The sequence below is a fragment of the Candida dubliniensis genome, chromosome 1 (genome assembly GCF_000026945.1).
Source record: "Candida dubliniensis CD36 chromosome 1, complete sequence".
NCBI lineage: Eukaryota > Fungi > Ascomycota > Pichiomycetes > Serinales > Debaryomycetaceae > Candida > Candida dubliniensis.
In genome coordinates, this window is record NC_012860.1 from 917,309 (window position 1) to 935,054 (window position 17,746).

Consider the following 17,746-nt stretch of genomic DNA (forward strand, 5'->3'; position numbering starts at 1 on the left):
GAAATCAGTTAGTATACTAATTGAATAGATTATTGAAAGAAGTAAAAAAAAAAAAAATAAATATCACGCAATAGAGACCCAAAAACAACAACAAAAAAAAAAACTGAAAAATTATTGACTAAGGAAATTAATAAAAGGGATCTCTGTTAATGTGTGAGAAACTATTTGAATGAATAAAATGATCTTTCTTCTACCCCCTTATTTATAATTGAGTAAACAGTAATGTGAAAGAAAGAAATAAATAGTATAAATTGAAAAAAAAAAAAAAAAAAAAAGAAAACCCAATTTGAAAAATTTTTAACTATCGTGGTGGTGCTGTTGGAGTGTGTAAAGTTCCTTTTTTTTTTTCCGAGCTGAGTATTCTTATGAGGTGAAGAAGAATTTTATTAATTATTATTTCTTTAAACAAACTCAAAACGTCAAAATATCACAAAATCGTAAACAAGATTTTGGCATTATTATTCTTATTCTCAATTTGTTAACGGCAAAAAAGAAAAAAGAACAAGAATTTCTCGTCATATGAGTAACCAACAACAACAACAAATAACTAATTTGCATTCAATTGAAACCCATCAGTTTTAAAAAAAAAAAAAATATCAGGACCAAATGGGGTGGGGCTGGTTCCTCCAACTCTTTATAATATAACACAGATCATGGCAAATCTTCAAAGATCTAAAACAAGAACAACAAGAACAACAACAAGAACAACAACGGCAATATCAAAAATCGTGTACCAATCGATTTGCATTGATAATGAGTCATTTTTTTTTTTTTTTGGGTCGCCTTAATCAAATTTAAACCAATCAATTCATACTGGACAAGACCAATATGAAAGGAGTAAATAGAGGGTAGTTAGGGTTGTTAGGGTTGTTTGGTTGGTTGGTTGGGTAAATTAGGACGAGGCTTGCATAATAATAGTAGTAGTGTGATGTCAACAAAAAAAAAAAATCTTCCACTGTGTATTGTCTAATAAGATAACAATTACCCAATATAATTCAAATATAGTTTATATTATGTATATATATATATTTTTTGTTGGGTGGAAAAGAATTGCCTTTTTTTTTTGGTGGTGGTGATGGTGGTAGTGGTGGAAGTAAATATTCCGCTACCCCTCCTCTAACCGTTTTTTTTTTTCTTTAGTGAATGATTATTAATATAATTTTTCGGAGTTTTTTTTTTTTTCCTCTCTCTCTCACGTTGGTGAAAACTTTACTTCCAAAATTGCATTAACATACATACTTGATAATAATATAATCTCTGGAATAATTAAATTGATTTTGAAAACAAAAAAAAATTCAAGAATTGAAATGGAAAAGAAAAAAAAAAAGAAGAAGAAGAAGAAGGATATATCTAATAAATAATTAAATTAAATTGAAAAATTTATTCAAATTCACAAAATTAATAAACAATTTATTGAAATGTTGGGCGAATTCTATGAGGTTTTTATATTGTAAAATTTCTCACCCAGTTTTTTTTTTTTTTTTTTTTTTGTTGAACTTAGGAACCAAAGGTCGTGTTCAACAAACCTACAGCCAAGAATCCAACTAGACTGACAATATATATATATATATATATGCAATCACAAAACGGTTTATCTATCAAGATTTGCTCAATTGACAACAAGAATTATCCTAATCTCTAATCTCCTTTGGAAATATACAATGCTTCTTGATTATTTACACGGCACCATGTATTGGTGTGGTTATTGATATAATTCTACATTTAATAACTGGAAAGTTCTCTCTGTGCGTTAGTAGTACTAGCACTTTCCTGGGAGAAGTTAACTGTCACAAGAGTCAAACGTATTTTCAACCATACTTAAATTGTTGCTTTACTCCGAACAGAATTAACTAACTAACAAGTAATTTTTGGTTTTTATAGTATTGTTTCCGGATCTTTCCCACTTTTATGAACTCCGATATCCAATCACAATCCAGCAAATTACTACTAAACCAAAAAAAAAAAAATAGTAGATAAAGTATAGTTTAAAATCTGGGGTAAACGGAAGTCTTTCCCAATTCTTGACTTCTTTTTTTTTTTTTGTTTTCCTTGTTCTTGTTGTTCAAAACTCCGACAATATTTCCTAAAAAGATAACATACATACAAAGACGCAAAATCTAAAAGAGAATTTTACTTGAAATTATTCTCCCATTTCCATTCCCCCCCCACCAAAAACATTTCTTCAACTAATATAATTAGTAGTTATACATATTGTGTGGTACTACTACTACTACTACTACTACTACTACTACACCAGAAGTTAGTTATCCGGGGAAATTAACATTACAAATCACACTTTCCTGAGTATAATACACCTACTCTGCTTTCTTTTCTCTTTTTTTTTTTTTTCTTTTTTTTCCACGGAGAACAACTGTTCTTAACCCCACAACAACATTAATAATTAATAGAAATTACCCTTACCACTTATACTAAAAAATATTTATTACATCAATGACAAGTTAATTGTATCTCAATTAATATATTATACGTTTTATTACTGTCTATAAAGTATTACATTATAATAAATATTTTCTAATATTATCCATTATTAATACATCTAATCAACTTCTTCAACAGTTGGACCATCGTTAGATGGTTCTGGGGCAGCACCACCTGGGAAACCACCTGGAGCAGCACCACCTGGAGCAGCACCAGAAGGAGTAGCACCAGCTTGATAAGCTTTAGTCATGATTGGATTAGCTTTAGATTCTAATTCTTTTTGTTGATCAGCAAATTCTTCTTGAGTAGCAGTTTGATTGGAATCTAACCAAGAAATAGTTTCATCAGCTGCTTTAGTGACTTCTTCAATTTCTGAAGCATCCAATTTAGATTTAAATTGTTCTTCACTTAAAGTATTTTTCAAAGAATAAGCATAAGATTCCAATTGATTTTTGGCTTGAACTCTAGAAGCTTCTTTTTCATCTTCTTCTTTGAATTTTTCAGCTTCACTAACCATTTTCTCAATTTCTTCTTTAGATAATCTACCTTTATCATTAGTAATAGTAATCTTTTGAGTTTTACCAGTACCTTTTTCTAAAGCAGAAACATTCAAAATACCATTAGCATCAATATCAAATGTGACTTCAATTTGTGGAACACCTCTTGGAGCTGGTGGAATACCAGATAATTCAAATTTACCCAACAAGTTGTTGTCTTTAGTTTGAGCTCTTTCACCTTCAAACACTTGAATCAATACACCTGGTTGGTTGTCAGCATAAGTGGAGAAAGTTTCGGATTTCTTAGTTGGAATAGTGGAGTTTCTTGGAATCAATTTGGTCATGATACCACCAGCAGTTTCAATACCTAATGACAATGGAGCAACATCCAACAACAACAAGTCTTGAGTCTTGGAAGAAGTGTCACCAGACAAGATGGCAGCTTGGACAGCAGCACCATAAGCAACAGCTTCATCTGGGTTGATTGATCTGTTTGGTTCTTTACCGTTAAAGTAATCAGAAACTAATTTTTGAACTTTTGGAATTCTGGTAGAACCACCAACCAAAACAATTTCATCAACTTTAGATTTATCAATCTTGGCATCAGACAAGACTTTGTCAACTGGTTCCAAAGTAGATCTGAACAAGTCAGCACACAATTCTTCGAATCTAGCTCTGGTGATTGAAGTATAGAAATCAATACCTTCATATAAAGAATCAATTTCAATTGAGGTTTGAGCAGAAGAAGATAAAGTTCTCTTGGCTCTTTCACAAGCAGTTCTCAATCTTCTTAAAGCTCTTTGGTTAGTGGAGATATCTTTCTTGTTTTTTCTCTTGAATTCTTGGATAAAGAAGTTGACTAATCTGTTATCAAAATCTTCACCACCCAAATGAGTATCACCAGCAGTGGCTTTAACTTCAAAAATACCATCTTCAATAGACAATAATGAAACATCAAAAGTACCACCACCCAAATCGAAAATCAAAACATTCTTTTCAGCTTCAGATTTCTTGTCCAAACCGTAAGCAATGGCAGCAGCGGTTGGTTCGTTAATGATTCTCATAACATTTAAACCAGCAATGGTACCAGCATCTTTGGTAGCTTGTCTTTGGGAATCATTGAAGTAAGCTGGAACAGTGACAACAGCATCTTTAACAGTGGTACCCAAGAAACCTTCAGCAGTTTCCTTCATTTTACCCAAAATCATAGATGAGATTTCTTCAGGGGAGAAAGTTTTGGTTTCACCTTTGTATTCAACTTGAATCATTGGTTTACTACCTTTGTCAACGACTTTGAATGGGAAATGTTTGATATCACCTTGAACTTCATGATCATCGAATTTTCTACCAATTAAACGTTTGGCATCGAAAACAGTGTTAGCTGGGTTCATAGCAGCTTGATTTTTAGCAGCATCACCAATCAATCTTTCAGTATCGGTGAAGGCAACGAAAGATGGTGTAGTTCTGTTACCTTGGTCATTAGCAATAATTTCGACTCTATCATTAGCGAAATGAGCGACACAGGAGTAGGTAGTACCTAAATCAATACCAACAGCTTTAGACATGATTAATTATTAGTTAATTTATCAATTGAATTAAATTAAACAAAAAAGGAAAAAAAAAAAAAAAGAGAAAAGAAGACTAAACCAAAAAAAAAAATTTACAATTGGGATTTTAGAAATTTTTTATATGAAAAATATTGATGGTTGTTGTTGATTTATCTCTTTGTCGAAAAATTTTAAATCGTTGCAAAATTTTTTTTGTTCTACCAATTTGGACTTGCATGGAACAATTTGGAACATCATAGAACAAATTTTATTCTCTCTCTGTTTTTTTTTTTTTTTTTTTTTTTCTTTTGGGTTTCTCTCACACACACACACATACATACATATTCATCTCGTCTTTTTCTAGTACATGCTAGAATGTACTAGATTTTCTGGTCAATAATGACATCATCATCAACCAAATAGATTTCCATGACACATACCGTTTAAACTATCAATTATTAATAATAATAATAATAATGCATACTACCATCAATGCAATATCAATAGCGCCACATCCCCCCTCCCCTCAAAATCTAAGCAGTTTACAAATTTTCAATTAGAGCACAAAGTAGAAAATACAAACAATTCTATTCTAAATTTCTATAATCATCTAAAGTTAATACTTCACTACACCCACTGGAAATCAATTCATCAATAAACTTATCATCAACATCTTTTAATATCACATGAATATGACTAATTGATCTGACACTTTGTAAACTCAACCAATTTTTAAACCATACAATTTGATCCCATGATATACCTTTAGCAACAAATGTTTTCTCAAGGTATTTATTAATTAATTTCTTTGTCATATCAGAAATATCACCAACTTGACTATTTTTATCAACAGGGATTTTCAATTTCGACCAAATACAAATATGTTTGACATTAGGTTCAAAATAGTATGGGAATTTATTATACAAGATTGAGATATCATTTGAGTTATGGAATATTAAATCTTCCGGATATTCAATTGAATATTCTTTATCGGGAATATATTCATGTTTTTGTTCTCTTAAATCCAGTTCATTCCAATGCAATTCATAATCTAACAAATAATCATTTATACTTAATTCATTATCTTTCAACCATTGTTTGAATTTATGATATTTTATTGTTTGTTGTCGTGATCGAGCAAATATCTCTAATTGATTGGATTTAATAATAAACTGTATATCGGACCAAGTAAATGGGTCACCATTTTTTATTTTTGATGGTTGAGGCATTAATTTGGATTGTTCTAATTGAATATTAAAGTGAGCGTAATACTTATCAAAAGTAACTGGTGAAGTTGGTGGTGTTTGTAATTGAGAATTGTTAAAGTTAGTGATGATAGTAGTAACAGGATTCATATTTGTTTTTTTTTCTGAGTTTTTCTCACGTGTCACGTTTTTGTAAATACACTTCTTGTGCTTTTTTTTTCTTTTTCTCTTGGTTAGTCCTAATTAAATAATGCGAGTGTAATTTGTCTGTGGGCAGGGGTTCAGTATTGATTGGCGGTAAGTTCTTGGCGATACTTGGTATCAGATTAGTTCGTGTGGGTAGTTGTAAAAAGAGCTAAGAGAGAAACTACAAGAAAAAAAGAATATAAACAAAATACAATATACAAACAAAAAATACAAGAAGACAATCTGGGTATAGAATTAATGGGAAATTCAACTCATATTTATATCAATTAAAACCTATTGGTTTGTATATCTTTTGTTGTTGTCAGTTTTGCAATCAGACCTAATTACTAATGGTGTATTCCTTGTTTTGCTTAGTTTTTCTTTTCTTTTTCACTGTCACAGTTATGTTATGTGTCGCCATTTGATGTTACATCAGGATTCTCAAATTTACTACAATGTTACATTTTTTTTTAAGAGTTTCACACACATAGTACAACCCAGATTAAAAAAAAGAAACCAACAGTATTAACACCGGTATAATCGGTATTTTAGTTGATCAAGCTCCATTGTTTTATGGAATCTGGTTCTGATGTCATAGCGTTTAAACCCATTAATGAAGCACACAAATTCCCGCAGAATCATCCATACAATTACAACTCTTTTTGGATCCATGTGTTTCCTAATACATTTAAAGTTGCTTGAAAGGTAAACCAAATTCAGCAAACATAAAAATAATCTAATGATCTATCATATTTTGAAATAAAACAAACACATGTATGCCGAAAAATATTAATCATTAATAAAGTTCAACATGTGGGAGGGTATGTGATATAAAGTTGTGATTTTATAATTGTTTTAAAGTAGTGATAGCAAACCAAGATTATACACAACGTGTCCCTGTTGCGATAACAGATCAGCCAAATCATATTATCTAATTACTTATCATCTTTTTGTGTATCCAGTGAAAAACGAGAAATATCTACAGTTTATTTAAGGAGGTACATGAAGAGTTTAGCATGGCTGCAATTATTATATATTCAATGTGATTTCTTTTGTTCGTTCGTTCCTCTCCTTGCTTTTATCGTGCCTTTCGGGCAAAAATGAAAGCCGCATTCGTCCCAATGGGCAGCTTCTATAATTATTATTATTTTTTTTTTTTTCGGTTCTCACCATACGTTATCTTATTCACTCTCATGATGTCAACATTAAATGTTATAATCATCCCATCCTTCAAAAACATTTTCTTTACTTTCTTACTTTCTTTCTTTCTTTTTTTATTTTTTTATTTTGAGTAATTGAATCATTAATCAATCATTATGGCCGTTCATAAATTAATAATTCTAAGACATGGTGAATCACAATGGAATCAAGAAAATAAATTCTGTGGATGGATTGATATTCCATTATCACAAAAGGGCAAACAAGAAGCAATTTATGCTGGAGAATTAATTAAAAGAAACCATCTTGATCCTGATATTTTATATACTTCGAAATTAATGCGGTCTATAGAAACTGGATTGACAATTTTAGAAGTGTTACAGAAACCATGGATTGATCATATTAAAACTTGGAGATTGAATGAACGACATTACGGTCAATATCAAGGAAGAGATAAACATGAAGTGTTTGTTGAATTGGGGAAAGATAAAGAGAAATTCCAATATATTAGAAGAAATTATCATGGATTACCACCTTTAATAGAATATGGTCAAGATAAATCAATTGATGAAAAATACAATGATATATTAAATAAAGATATATTACCTCGAGGAGAATCATTACTGATGGTAATGGAAAGATTGATTCCATTTTTCAAATATGAAATATTAGACAATCAAATGATTCAATTAAATAAAACTGTTTTGATAGTGACCCATGGATCAATTGTTAGAAGTTTGATCAAATATCTTAACCATGTCAGTGATGATGATATATCAAAGATTAATGTCCCCACAGGGATACCATTGGTGTTTGAATTGAATGATAGAGGTGAATTAATCAAGCCTTATTATTATTTGGATCAAGAAAAGGCAGAAAAGGGAATTGCCAAAGTGAAAATGGAAGGTCTTGAAAGAAAAGGACAAACAGATGAAAAACTATAGGATTAGATGGAAGCAAAAGGTGACACGTTTGAGTTATTTGTGTGGGTTTAAAGTGGAACTATTATAATGCTTGAGATTTTGTTTATAGAGAAGTCAAATAGTATATACCGAAAGACACGGGTGTCTAACTGAATAGTGAGATCATCCATGGAACCTCCCCCCCACCCCTCTTACTCCAATAAATATTACAATACTCTGACCTGTATCAAAAGGATAAATCCGATAAGGCGGATATTACTATTAGTACGACCCCTAATATTAGCAATAATTAACTTTTTATTACAACGAAAATTCCAGGTGCAAGTGCGGGAAGCGGATAGTAAGTTCAATTGCACAAACAAATTACTATCAAGGTATTCTTGCTGTATTTAACGGAAGTTATACTCCGAGACAGCAAACAACAACAATATTAAGAGTAACTATTTGCTTGCACAATGTTACATAGTGTCACAGACACACCAAGTAGTTGTTTGACAATCCTATCACAGAGTAGGTTGTTTATTGGTTGCAAATTAAAGCCGTGCTCAAAACAAGTCAAGAAAATAAAAGAGAGCAATTATAGATAGATGTTACCATAGAATAGTATGAGTTAGTAGTAGTAAAAGTTCCCACTTTCTTAGTATATCTCTTATGATCTAGGGAAAGTAATTAGGGTTGTAACAATCCCCCCCTTTTTTTGTTTGTATGTACATCGATCTCTCTCTTTTTTTTTTTTTTTTTTTTTTTTTTTTCTTGTTAGTAAAGATGATGTGAAATTGGGTCATTCAATTTTAATATGGGCTTTTTAAAATGCTGTTTGAGTTGTTTGTTGCAGACACAAACTCGCTTATGAATCTAGATCGTGGAAATATGACAAAATTAGCCCAACATGAGAAACGTACAAAAACTCTATATACGATGAGATTAAATGACTTCCAAGGATATGTAGGTAAGTCTAGTTAGATAATTTGTTGTGGAAACTGTTGGAATTGGAGAAATTGCACATTCATCAGTAAAAGAGCAAACCATACCTAATGGAAGAGAGGGGTTCATAAACTAGATGAATGTGGAATGACGATTTCAAAGAACAACAAACATAGCAGAAAAAAAAAAAAAAAGGAGGAAGAAGACACTACAAAAAAAAAAGGAGAATTTATGAAGTGCATTTGTTTCAAATTTATTTTAACCTCCGAGTTATTTCTTATCTGGGAAATTTCTGCGGATAACAGTTTTGACACCCGTCCTTGATCATTCATTATGTTTTCTAGCACAGCACTAGAAGAATTAAATGTTATAAACCAAACCCGTAGACTCTAGAAGATTAATAAGTAATATCAAAGCGGACCCGTTTCTTTTTTTTTTTTTTGTAATTTGTTAATAAATCAAATTTTATTATGTATGACAACAACACACCTTCTCTCCTCAATTGTCGGAGAATTACAAAATAATTTATACTATAAACCGAAACGGAATAAAGAGCAGAACTGGTAAAGACAAAAAGAAAGAAAGAAAGAAAGAAAAGTTTGTTAGTGATGGAAGAGAATAGAAGATTTCGGAATGTCATATATATGCAGGAGCATATTAATAATCTTTGTTTGTCATTTTTGTACACATCATCATCATTACTCATTATTCTGTTTATCTTCGTACCCAAAATAAACAATTTAAAACAACCAGGAGAAGAAAGAGGAGCAGCATTAACAGTAGCATCAATAACAACAACAGTAGCAGCAGGAAGAGGAGGAAAAAAAAAAAAAAAAAAAAGAAAAGAGAAAACCACACTTTCTTAAAGACAACACACAACTCACACACACACACACACACACAAATTTGATTACCCATTATACAACTTTGCATATGAGAACTATATCAATACCCAAAAAAAAATATAAAGAAATAAAATATCTTTGATTTAAACACCACTTTCTTTTTTTTTCTTTTATCCCCTTTATTGGTTACTTTTTTACTTTTAAACTTACACATTTATTAATTTTTATACCCATTAGATGACTTCATTAGCTATATTACCACAATTGAAGAGAACTATCACTGACATAATGGACGAAGAATTGTATCAATCACCTTCGTCTCCAAATTCTATGACGAGTTTCCCTAGTGGTACAGCAAACTTGATGAGTAATACAAATCACAACACTTTCAATCAATACAACAATACACCATTCAATATGAACTCCAACATGAACTATAATCACGCTTCCAACAGAAACTCCATAAACTCCTCGCCCAATTTATCTGCTACTACATTTAATAACGCGAATAATTTGGGTAATGTTCTCAATATACCCGATTCGTTTTTAGAACAATTGGCATCACAAGATTATATAGATCATTTGAAATCGCAACAGCAACAAGACCAAGCTTTTGAAAATGCAGATGATATTTACGTTCAACAAGTACACGAAAACCCGGTGAATCCATTTAATGATTATGGTAATCCAGACTCGTTTATCAGAGCTCAAGAACAACAATCACAACTACCACATCCACAACAACCAATATCGCAACAGGAACAACAACGACAGCAACAAGCCAATAAGACTCCTTTACCACAAGCATTCCCAACGAGGAGAAGGAGAAAGATTACTTTACTTAATGATATCGGTGGTATCGGTGGATCATCAAATAGAAAAAAGCATTTTGACGAAGATTATTTGTTGTATAACCCAGATATATCTCCTGGTCATATTGTAACTGATTGTTCTTTGGATTCATCTTTGGTCATCCCACCAAACAGCAACGAGTTATTTTTAACAGAATCGGAGTCTCCGGAATTTGCTAACGATATTATTCCAGGCTATGAGAATGATTATTTGTTTTTAGATGATGATGATGAACAAATTGAAGAGGATGTTTCTGATGATGAGGGTGATAACTATTTCCAAGTTGACGAAGATTTTGACGATTATTTGATGAACAATAACGGTTTTGATGGATATCCAACATTTAATAATTATGAAGGTCCTGGCGACAACATCAGTATTACTAATGGCCTCAATACCGAGAGTAATAACAATATCGATGAAACTATAAGTGATGTTAACAGTAATAGTGAACTGGAGACAGTATTTGATCAACCAAAGGAAGTATCACCGGCAGCCATTTCACCAGCTTCTCAAGATCAAGATTCTGATGATATGATGATTGATATGGAAGACGAGAATCAAATAGCTGGTGCTACCGCTGGTGAAGAAGAAGAAGTTAACAAGAAGCATTCAAAAACAGGCAAGAAAGAATCTAAATCTCCGAAAGAGAATTTGTCAACCACAAAGTCAAAGAAACATTCACATGGCATATCTGGAGCAGAAATAACCCTCAACAATCCAAACCATCAATGTAACTTGATTAATCCATCTACTGGTGAACCATGTAACAAACAGTTTTCACGTCCATACGATTTGATCAGACATCAAGACACCATCCATGCATCTATGAAGAAAATATTCAGATGTGTAATTTGTGAAGGTAGATTAAATGGTGGACCTGGTAATGGTAAAGAGAAAACATTTTCTAGAGGTGACGCCTTATCAAGACACATAAAAATAAAGCATGGTTTAGTTGGACAAGAAGCATTAGATTTAATCAATGAAGCCAAGGAAAATGTTGAATACATTCCAGTATAAGAAAGAGATTAGCTTGCTTATGTTTTTGGCCTTTCTGTTTTCTTTTTTTTTTTCTTTTTCGATGACGGGTTAATTTTATTTTTATAAAGTATCTTAATCAATGGTTACTTTCGGTTTATTCATTCTTATTTTTATTGTCATATTCTGACATAGAAACAAACATATATAGTTTTTAATATCCATACCTAATACATGTACATAGTATTTTCACGATACTTTGTACTCTACTTTCTTATTTTTATAAACATTAAATATATACACATATATATATATATATATATATACAGAATCTATAATTTAATTAGCTCTATTTGTTAATGTGCATGGATGTAATATGTACATGTGAGCATATATTCTATGATTTATGCAAGAGTAGATGATCTCGATCTTGACCTTGAAGAATTAGTTTGATTTTTGGGAATATCTTTCAGTCCCTTTTCTAATATATCCAATTCGATTTCTGACGATATCGACACCAAATCATTTACAACATCATCAATCAGTGGGTTTTTTCTATGTAAAATACCACCATCATTCAAATTTTTACTTGTTGTGAAATATTTGAATTGTAAATATTGGAATGCAATATAAATATCCAAACTCATTTGAAATAATCCAGCCACAATGAAAATAATCAGGATATTATCAGTACCAAACAACAAATATGAAATTTTGGTACAATCTCCACCTAACCAACTCAACAATAAGATCACTTTAAAATTTTTCACCAGTTGTAATCGATTCAATAATAATATTTGTGGTAATGGCAATAAACTTTCAATAAATAATCCTAATACCCCAATAATATTACTGTACGTGACATTTTCGTGGAAAATCAATGTAGTGATTCCGAAAACCGTAGAAAACCCTATAACAAACCACCAATAATTAGCTTCTAATTTCCATTGCCAAAACGATAATGGCCGACGATAATAAACATCGAAAAATCTTAACCCATAATTGAAGTAAGCAACAAAATAACCAGAAACATATTTTATAATATCAAATGTCAATTTTCCTAAAGAACTAAACCAATCACCCAGCCAATACAGTTGATGCTCAAGAGTAGCACTACTTAATCTTCTCGGTACTCTCATATTCAATTCATTTTCAAGTAATGGCATTGGTGTTAATAATTCTGGATCATAATTATTTGGACGATAATATAAACTGACTTTTAATAATAATGTTTGAATCAAAATCATAATTATTGATTGACGTAGTAGAGTTGGTTCATAAGGAGAACAAAAATAATAATATATCCGTAAAATCGATGCCATGAACATGGTACAACATATATCAATAGAAAACCCCATTGATGTTTGTCGCTTATGAATACTATAACATGTGGATCCATAAGAAAACAAGGGAGTGAATGTCATGAAAAGATTGACACATGCTTGTAAATCAGGAAGATAGGCTAAATATGGTCGATAATCTTCAGGTAAGAATTTTAACATAATGAAGGTGTATCTGTGAATTATTATATGAACATTTATGGTGCCCAGTTTTATAGGAATCGGATTTATTGTACCCTGTTGTCTTTTTGTTTATTTAGTATTTTACTTTCAAATGTGTAAAACCTAATTTTGTTTTTTTTTTATTTTTTTTCTTCCTTCCTTACCGCAATTATTGATAATGATGGTTTGTCAATTTCCTTCCTTCTATTTTGCTTCGTTAAGATCGTTTGATCGTTAAGGTTTATTTTATCAAGAACAAAACTGACCAAGCTAAAAAAAAAAAAAATTATTGTGGACGATTTGACAAAAACAAGAACAAAAGATCTAAGATCCCAAATCCATTCTACAGTTCAATCAATCTCACACAAATTATTACATTATCATACACAAACTATATACAATACAATACAATAACTTTCAACTTAATCTCTGGCACCAACTTTTTTTTTTTTTTTTTTCTTTTTTTTGTTAGTTTAATAAGCAGTCATAAACGATGAAGCAGAGGAATGACTTTGATGAGGTTGTAAATATTTAAAATGAGGCGGTGACAATCTTCTATGATTATTTGATTGATTCTCTTGCAGGTCGTGCAATCTCCAACTATGGATTGCTTCATCAACATCAATAAACTCATCCCCATTTTCTTCTTGTTCATTCTCATTCTCATTCACAGTATTATTGGCAAGCATGGATGTTTCAATTAATCCATTCATAGCGGCTCTACTTGCTCTTGATTGGTTATACCTAAACCCTCTAAGTAAGTCCCGTTGTGAACTCAGTCCTTCTTGTGTTTGCAGTGGTTCCTCATGTAATGGTACTTCACTGGCATCAACAAATCGTCCATGATTCAAATCAACATCTGGTGATTGGACAATTTGTTCAATGACTCGATTAGTACTTGATTTTTGGTATCGAAACCCTCGAAACATTTCTCGTTGATTTTCTTCTTCTAATGATATGGCAAGTGCTCGTTGTAATTCATTTTCATAATCTTCCTGTTGTTGTCTCTGTTGTTCTTGGTGTTGACGTTGATCACTTACTTCCATTTCATTCATCAATAAACTTGGTAAAACATTATAAAATTCACCATCATCAACTTTATTAATATCCCATAAATTAACATCTTCAGGAACAATCTGTAATTTAATCAATTTCCGAATTATTTTATGTAAATTTGTTGAATTCTTGACTAATCGTTTATTTATTCTTAACACTGGTATCGAATATCGAGGGTCAAAAGATATCAAATCAACTCTCTTATGTAAATTCTCTCGATAAGGTGGAGAATGACCCCACTGTTCATTATTCATGTCATGACCGTTGTTGTAGTGTTGGTGGTGATGGTGATGATTACTATCATCAGTGGAATACTCATCCAAAGGTGGTGGGTCTATCAAATCAATTGGAAACATTGAGGCATCTATTCTACTGTTTAATCTATCTATTATAGCATTTCTTGTTTGTTGTAATCTAGATTGTGATTGTGATTGCTGTTGCGATATTGGAGTTGCTAAGGTTGTTGTTTCCTCCTGTATGGATACATCTGTTGGTTGACGTGACTGTGACTGCCTTCCAACTTGATTTGGTATTATCAGTTCGGCGACATTAAAGTCCGGAGTGGGAATATTGTAGTTGCTTTGACTTGCATGAGAATGCATTTGCGGGGAATTGACGTCAGTGGTAGCAATAGTGATGCTTTTATTATTTCTTCCATTGGTGGTGCGACCAGTATTCTTATTTGACAGGTTTCTAGATCCATTAATTGATGACGATGATGGCTGCAAGTGCTCGATTTCACGAATACTAGCCAGTCGTCTCAATTCTCTAGCTCTTCTTGCACGTCTGCTATCTCTAGCCAGACTCCCTGTTCTCTCCAATATACATGCTACAGCTTCAACTCTCTGTGATTCTAACGATGACTGGTTGTGATTGCTGTCTACTGCCCCCACTTGCTGGACGGCTAAATTTCTATTATTGCGTTCTGTAAAATTTCTGCAATCTCTAGAATTATTGTTACTTCCATCTAATGCACTAGGATTTGATTCCAGAACTTCGTTACGTGTGGCATTGAGAACATTGATCTGTTGCTTGTTTTGAGGTGAAACTGATCGCCTGTTTACTTCTTCAAACCCAGAAGGCATTTCATCCCCTTCTTCTTCTTCTTCATGATCTTCAATAGTGTCTTCATAATGTGATCCAAAGCTAGTATCCATGATATCGTGTATTGGATATGGTAGGTTATTAGGAACTGGAACAGATGGAACTACTTGTACACTTGTATTTCTAGGTACTTCCTGATGCGGTTTTGCTTTGTGTCTATTTTGTTTATTCCGCTGTTCTCTTGATATTAATGACTCTCTAGATGATACACTATTTCTTCTATCACGATAATTCTTTCTCATTGGACGAGTCCTTGTAACCACTCTTTCTCCAGCTTTCTTTTTCTTTTTATGTTGTATACTAGGTTTTGATTTCCCATTAGGATGCTCCAAAGAGCCACCTGTTGTTACTTTTGCTGGAATATTTGCATCATGTCTATGGTTGGTGGGTGATGATTGTCTTTTTTTATTTTGATCTACATAAGACTTTGATACTTGTGACGTAACAAACTCAGCTGTAGGTGACAAACTTCCCAAAGTACTAGTACTCCCAACACCATTAGGTCGTGATATTCTGGTTGAATTATAGACTATTCCCTTGGTGGAATCCAGTGTCAGGATAAATTTAGGGGAATGATGAACTTTAGGTGAATTCTTTGGGGTTTTTGGCTTTGATTTGTGTTGAGATTTGATTGGAGGAACTTCCTGATGAGACTTTTTACCAAATAGATTAAGCATCGTAGTACTGCAATACTTGTTTCAAATAAGAAGTTTAAGGAATAGTAGTTTGATGAGATAAGGGAAGAACAAGACACAAAAAACACTTACACTAACACTAACACTAACACCCTAAAACTACCAAATGAGAAACTGCTAGCAAAACTTTGTAGGATTGAATTTGAACCTTTCAAGAACAAGACGAAGAGAAAGAAAAAGGTTTAGGGTATCACTGTATTTTTTTGAGAATTAATAGATTTACAAAACGGTCGGAGAGGAATCTCCATTCTTCTTATTATGGTGTCCTATCATATGCACAATGCCAGTTGATAGAAAAATTTTAGTCTTCAAGCACTTTTCCAAATTAGGCAATTACATAAAAGTAACTTTCATTCTTTTTTTTTTTTTTTTTTTTTCGTTTTGCGTTGTGGTTAAATCTATTACCGGCTTTGATCTATTTCCTATTTCATTAGACTCTAGAAATGATCAATTGATACTCCGAGAGATGATAAATTCCCCTAGAAAAGGACATGTCAATGATCGGACAAACTCCAATACCGTGCTTTCTTTTTCCTTTTTCTGTGGGCTTGTTGTGTACTCGATTATTTTCGTATTTAAATCGTGGAGCAAACTCTAACAGGGTAAAGAAAATAACCTCTACAAATTGTGAGTGTTTTTCTTAACGTTGTCATTGTTTGGTAATTTTGATGATTCGAAGTTTATTCCAGTTGCTACACGTTGTTACAGAGACGTGTTTTATCTTCTAATTATGAATTATTCTTGTGTCACCCCCCTTGCCTTTGTTTTTGGTTTCGCAACTATACCTTCCCCAAATGCACCAACAATGCACTTTATTATTCTTTCATAATAAGCATGAAGTATCAACATTTATTTCAGTGTTTGATGAAAGAAAATAAGTTTATATAGAAACTTCTTCTAGTATAAACCACATAGTTATCCATTATCCGTTTCTCGGAATGTATGGATCTAAACACTGTGGCAAGTGGAATAAACAATCTTTCTATAGGAGTTGATTAACAATATGTCCCAAAAGTGGATTTCCTCTTAGTTATATTGTCGCCATGAATCCATATAATAACACAATAGTCTCAAAAAAAGATTCTTATTCTACAGAAATATCGATGCTGTTATTCTCATAACAAAAATGGAATATGTACTTATATTGAACCATGAAAAGACAAAAAATAGCCAGATAAACATGCAAAACTACTCAAATATGTAATAAATACAACTCTCATTCAACAATACATTCCAGTTGACTAGTTTGAAGTTCTTGTTTCCCGAAATCAGCACTGCTTCATGGGAGTTGGCAAAATGCAATGTTATCCCTCACATTTATTTACTGTTCTTGTGCTCATCCAATTCTTTTTCCAATTTATCAATGGTTTCTTGTTGTTTTTGTAATTTTTCTTTCAATTTCTTCAATTGAGCAGCTTCGTGTTTCTTAATGTAAACATTTTCTTGGGCTCTTTCTTTTTCGGAGAAAGCATCTTTGGATTGAGGAATGGCTCCTTCAGTTAAAGCAACTCTGGAAGTAGAAAATAATCTGACGCCTCTAACAGATGATCTAGCAATTTGTGACAACATAATTGGATAAATGATTTATAAATAGTTAATTGTATAAAGAAAAGAAGTGGTGTTTATGAGGAGAACAAAAATTTAAAAACCCACTTTCAAAATTTTGGTGACTGAAGTTGAAAACGCTCACATAGTTCAATTCTCTCTCTTTCTTTCATTCTCTCTTTTTCTCTCTGGAACGTAAGAAAAAAAAAAAAAAATAATTCAGCCCATACCTGCACATAGAAATATTTCAATTCTATTGGTTAAAACGAGTGACCCCAGTAATAGTGTTA

General features: G+C 32.1%; 7 protein-coding genes across 7 annotated transcripts; 2 read left to right on the forward strand and 5 right to left on the reverse strand. All coding sequences in view use genetic code 12, as the record gives it.

Moving 5' to 3' along the window:
- Window positions 1-2,557: 2,557 nt before the first annotated feature.
- CD36_04050 (heat shock protein, putative) lies at window positions 2,558-4,501 on the reverse strand (the record flags this gene model as incomplete). The annotated part of the gene is made up of 1 exon (XM_002417030.1): window positions 2,558-4,501. One exon carries the CDS (start codon window positions 4,499-4,501, stop codon window positions 2,558-2,560), a length of 1,944 nt encoding a protein of 647 aa, XP_002417075.1.
- Window positions 4,502-5,070: 569 nt separating this feature from the next.
- Window positions 5,071-5,838, reverse strand: CD36_04060 (conserved hypothetical protein; the record flags this gene model as incomplete). Its single annotated transcript, XM_002417031.1, has 1 exon — window positions 5,071-5,838. The coding sequence occupies one exon, from the start codon at window positions 5,836-5,838 to the stop codon at window positions 5,071-5,073; it is 768 nt and encodes a 255-aa protein (XP_002417076.1).
- Window positions 5,839-7,190: 1,352 nt separating this feature from the next.
- On the forward strand, window positions 7,191-7,976 carry CD36_04070 (phosphoglycerate mutase 1 (GPM1), putative; the record flags this gene model as incomplete). Its single annotated transcript, XM_002417032.1, has 1 exon — window positions 7,191-7,976. The coding sequence occupies one exon, from the start codon at window positions 7,191-7,193 to the stop codon at window positions 7,974-7,976; it is 786 nt and encodes a 261-aa protein (XP_002417077.1).
- A 1,985-nt stretch (window positions 7,977-9,961) lies between these two features.
- Window positions 9,962-11,596, forward strand: CD36_04080 (uncharacterized protein; the record flags this gene model as incomplete). Its single annotated transcript, XM_002417033.1, has 1 exon — window positions 9,962-11,596. The coding sequence occupies one exon, from the start codon at window positions 9,962-9,964 to the stop codon at window positions 11,594-11,596; it is 1,635 nt and encodes a 544-aa protein (XP_002417078.1).
- Window positions 11,597-11,958: 362 nt separating this feature from the next.
- Window positions 11,959-13,056, reverse strand: CD36_04090 (conserved hypothetical protein; the record flags this gene model as incomplete). The annotated part of the gene is made up of 1 exon (XM_002417034.1): window positions 11,959-13,056. One exon carries the CDS (start codon window positions 13,054-13,056, stop codon window positions 11,959-11,961), a length of 1,098 nt encoding a protein of 365 aa, XP_002417079.1.
- A 473-nt stretch (window positions 13,057-13,529) lies between these two features.
- On the reverse strand, window positions 13,530-15,893 carry CD36_04100 (conserved hypothetical protein; the record flags this gene model as incomplete). Its single annotated transcript, XM_002417035.1, has 1 exon — window positions 13,530-15,893. One exon carries the CDS (start codon window positions 15,891-15,893, stop codon window positions 13,530-13,532), a length of 2,364 nt encoding a protein of 787 aa, XP_002417080.1.
- Window positions 15,894-17,228: 1,335 nt separating this feature from the next.
- CD36_04110 (conserved hypothetical protein) lies at window positions 17,229-17,480 on the reverse strand (the record flags this gene model as incomplete). Its single annotated transcript, XM_002417036.1, has 1 exon — window positions 17,229-17,480. The coding sequence occupies one exon, from the start codon at window positions 17,478-17,480 to the stop codon at window positions 17,229-17,231; it is 252 nt and encodes an 83-aa protein (XP_002417081.1).
- Between the last annotated feature and the right edge of the window lie 266 nt (window positions 17,481-17,746).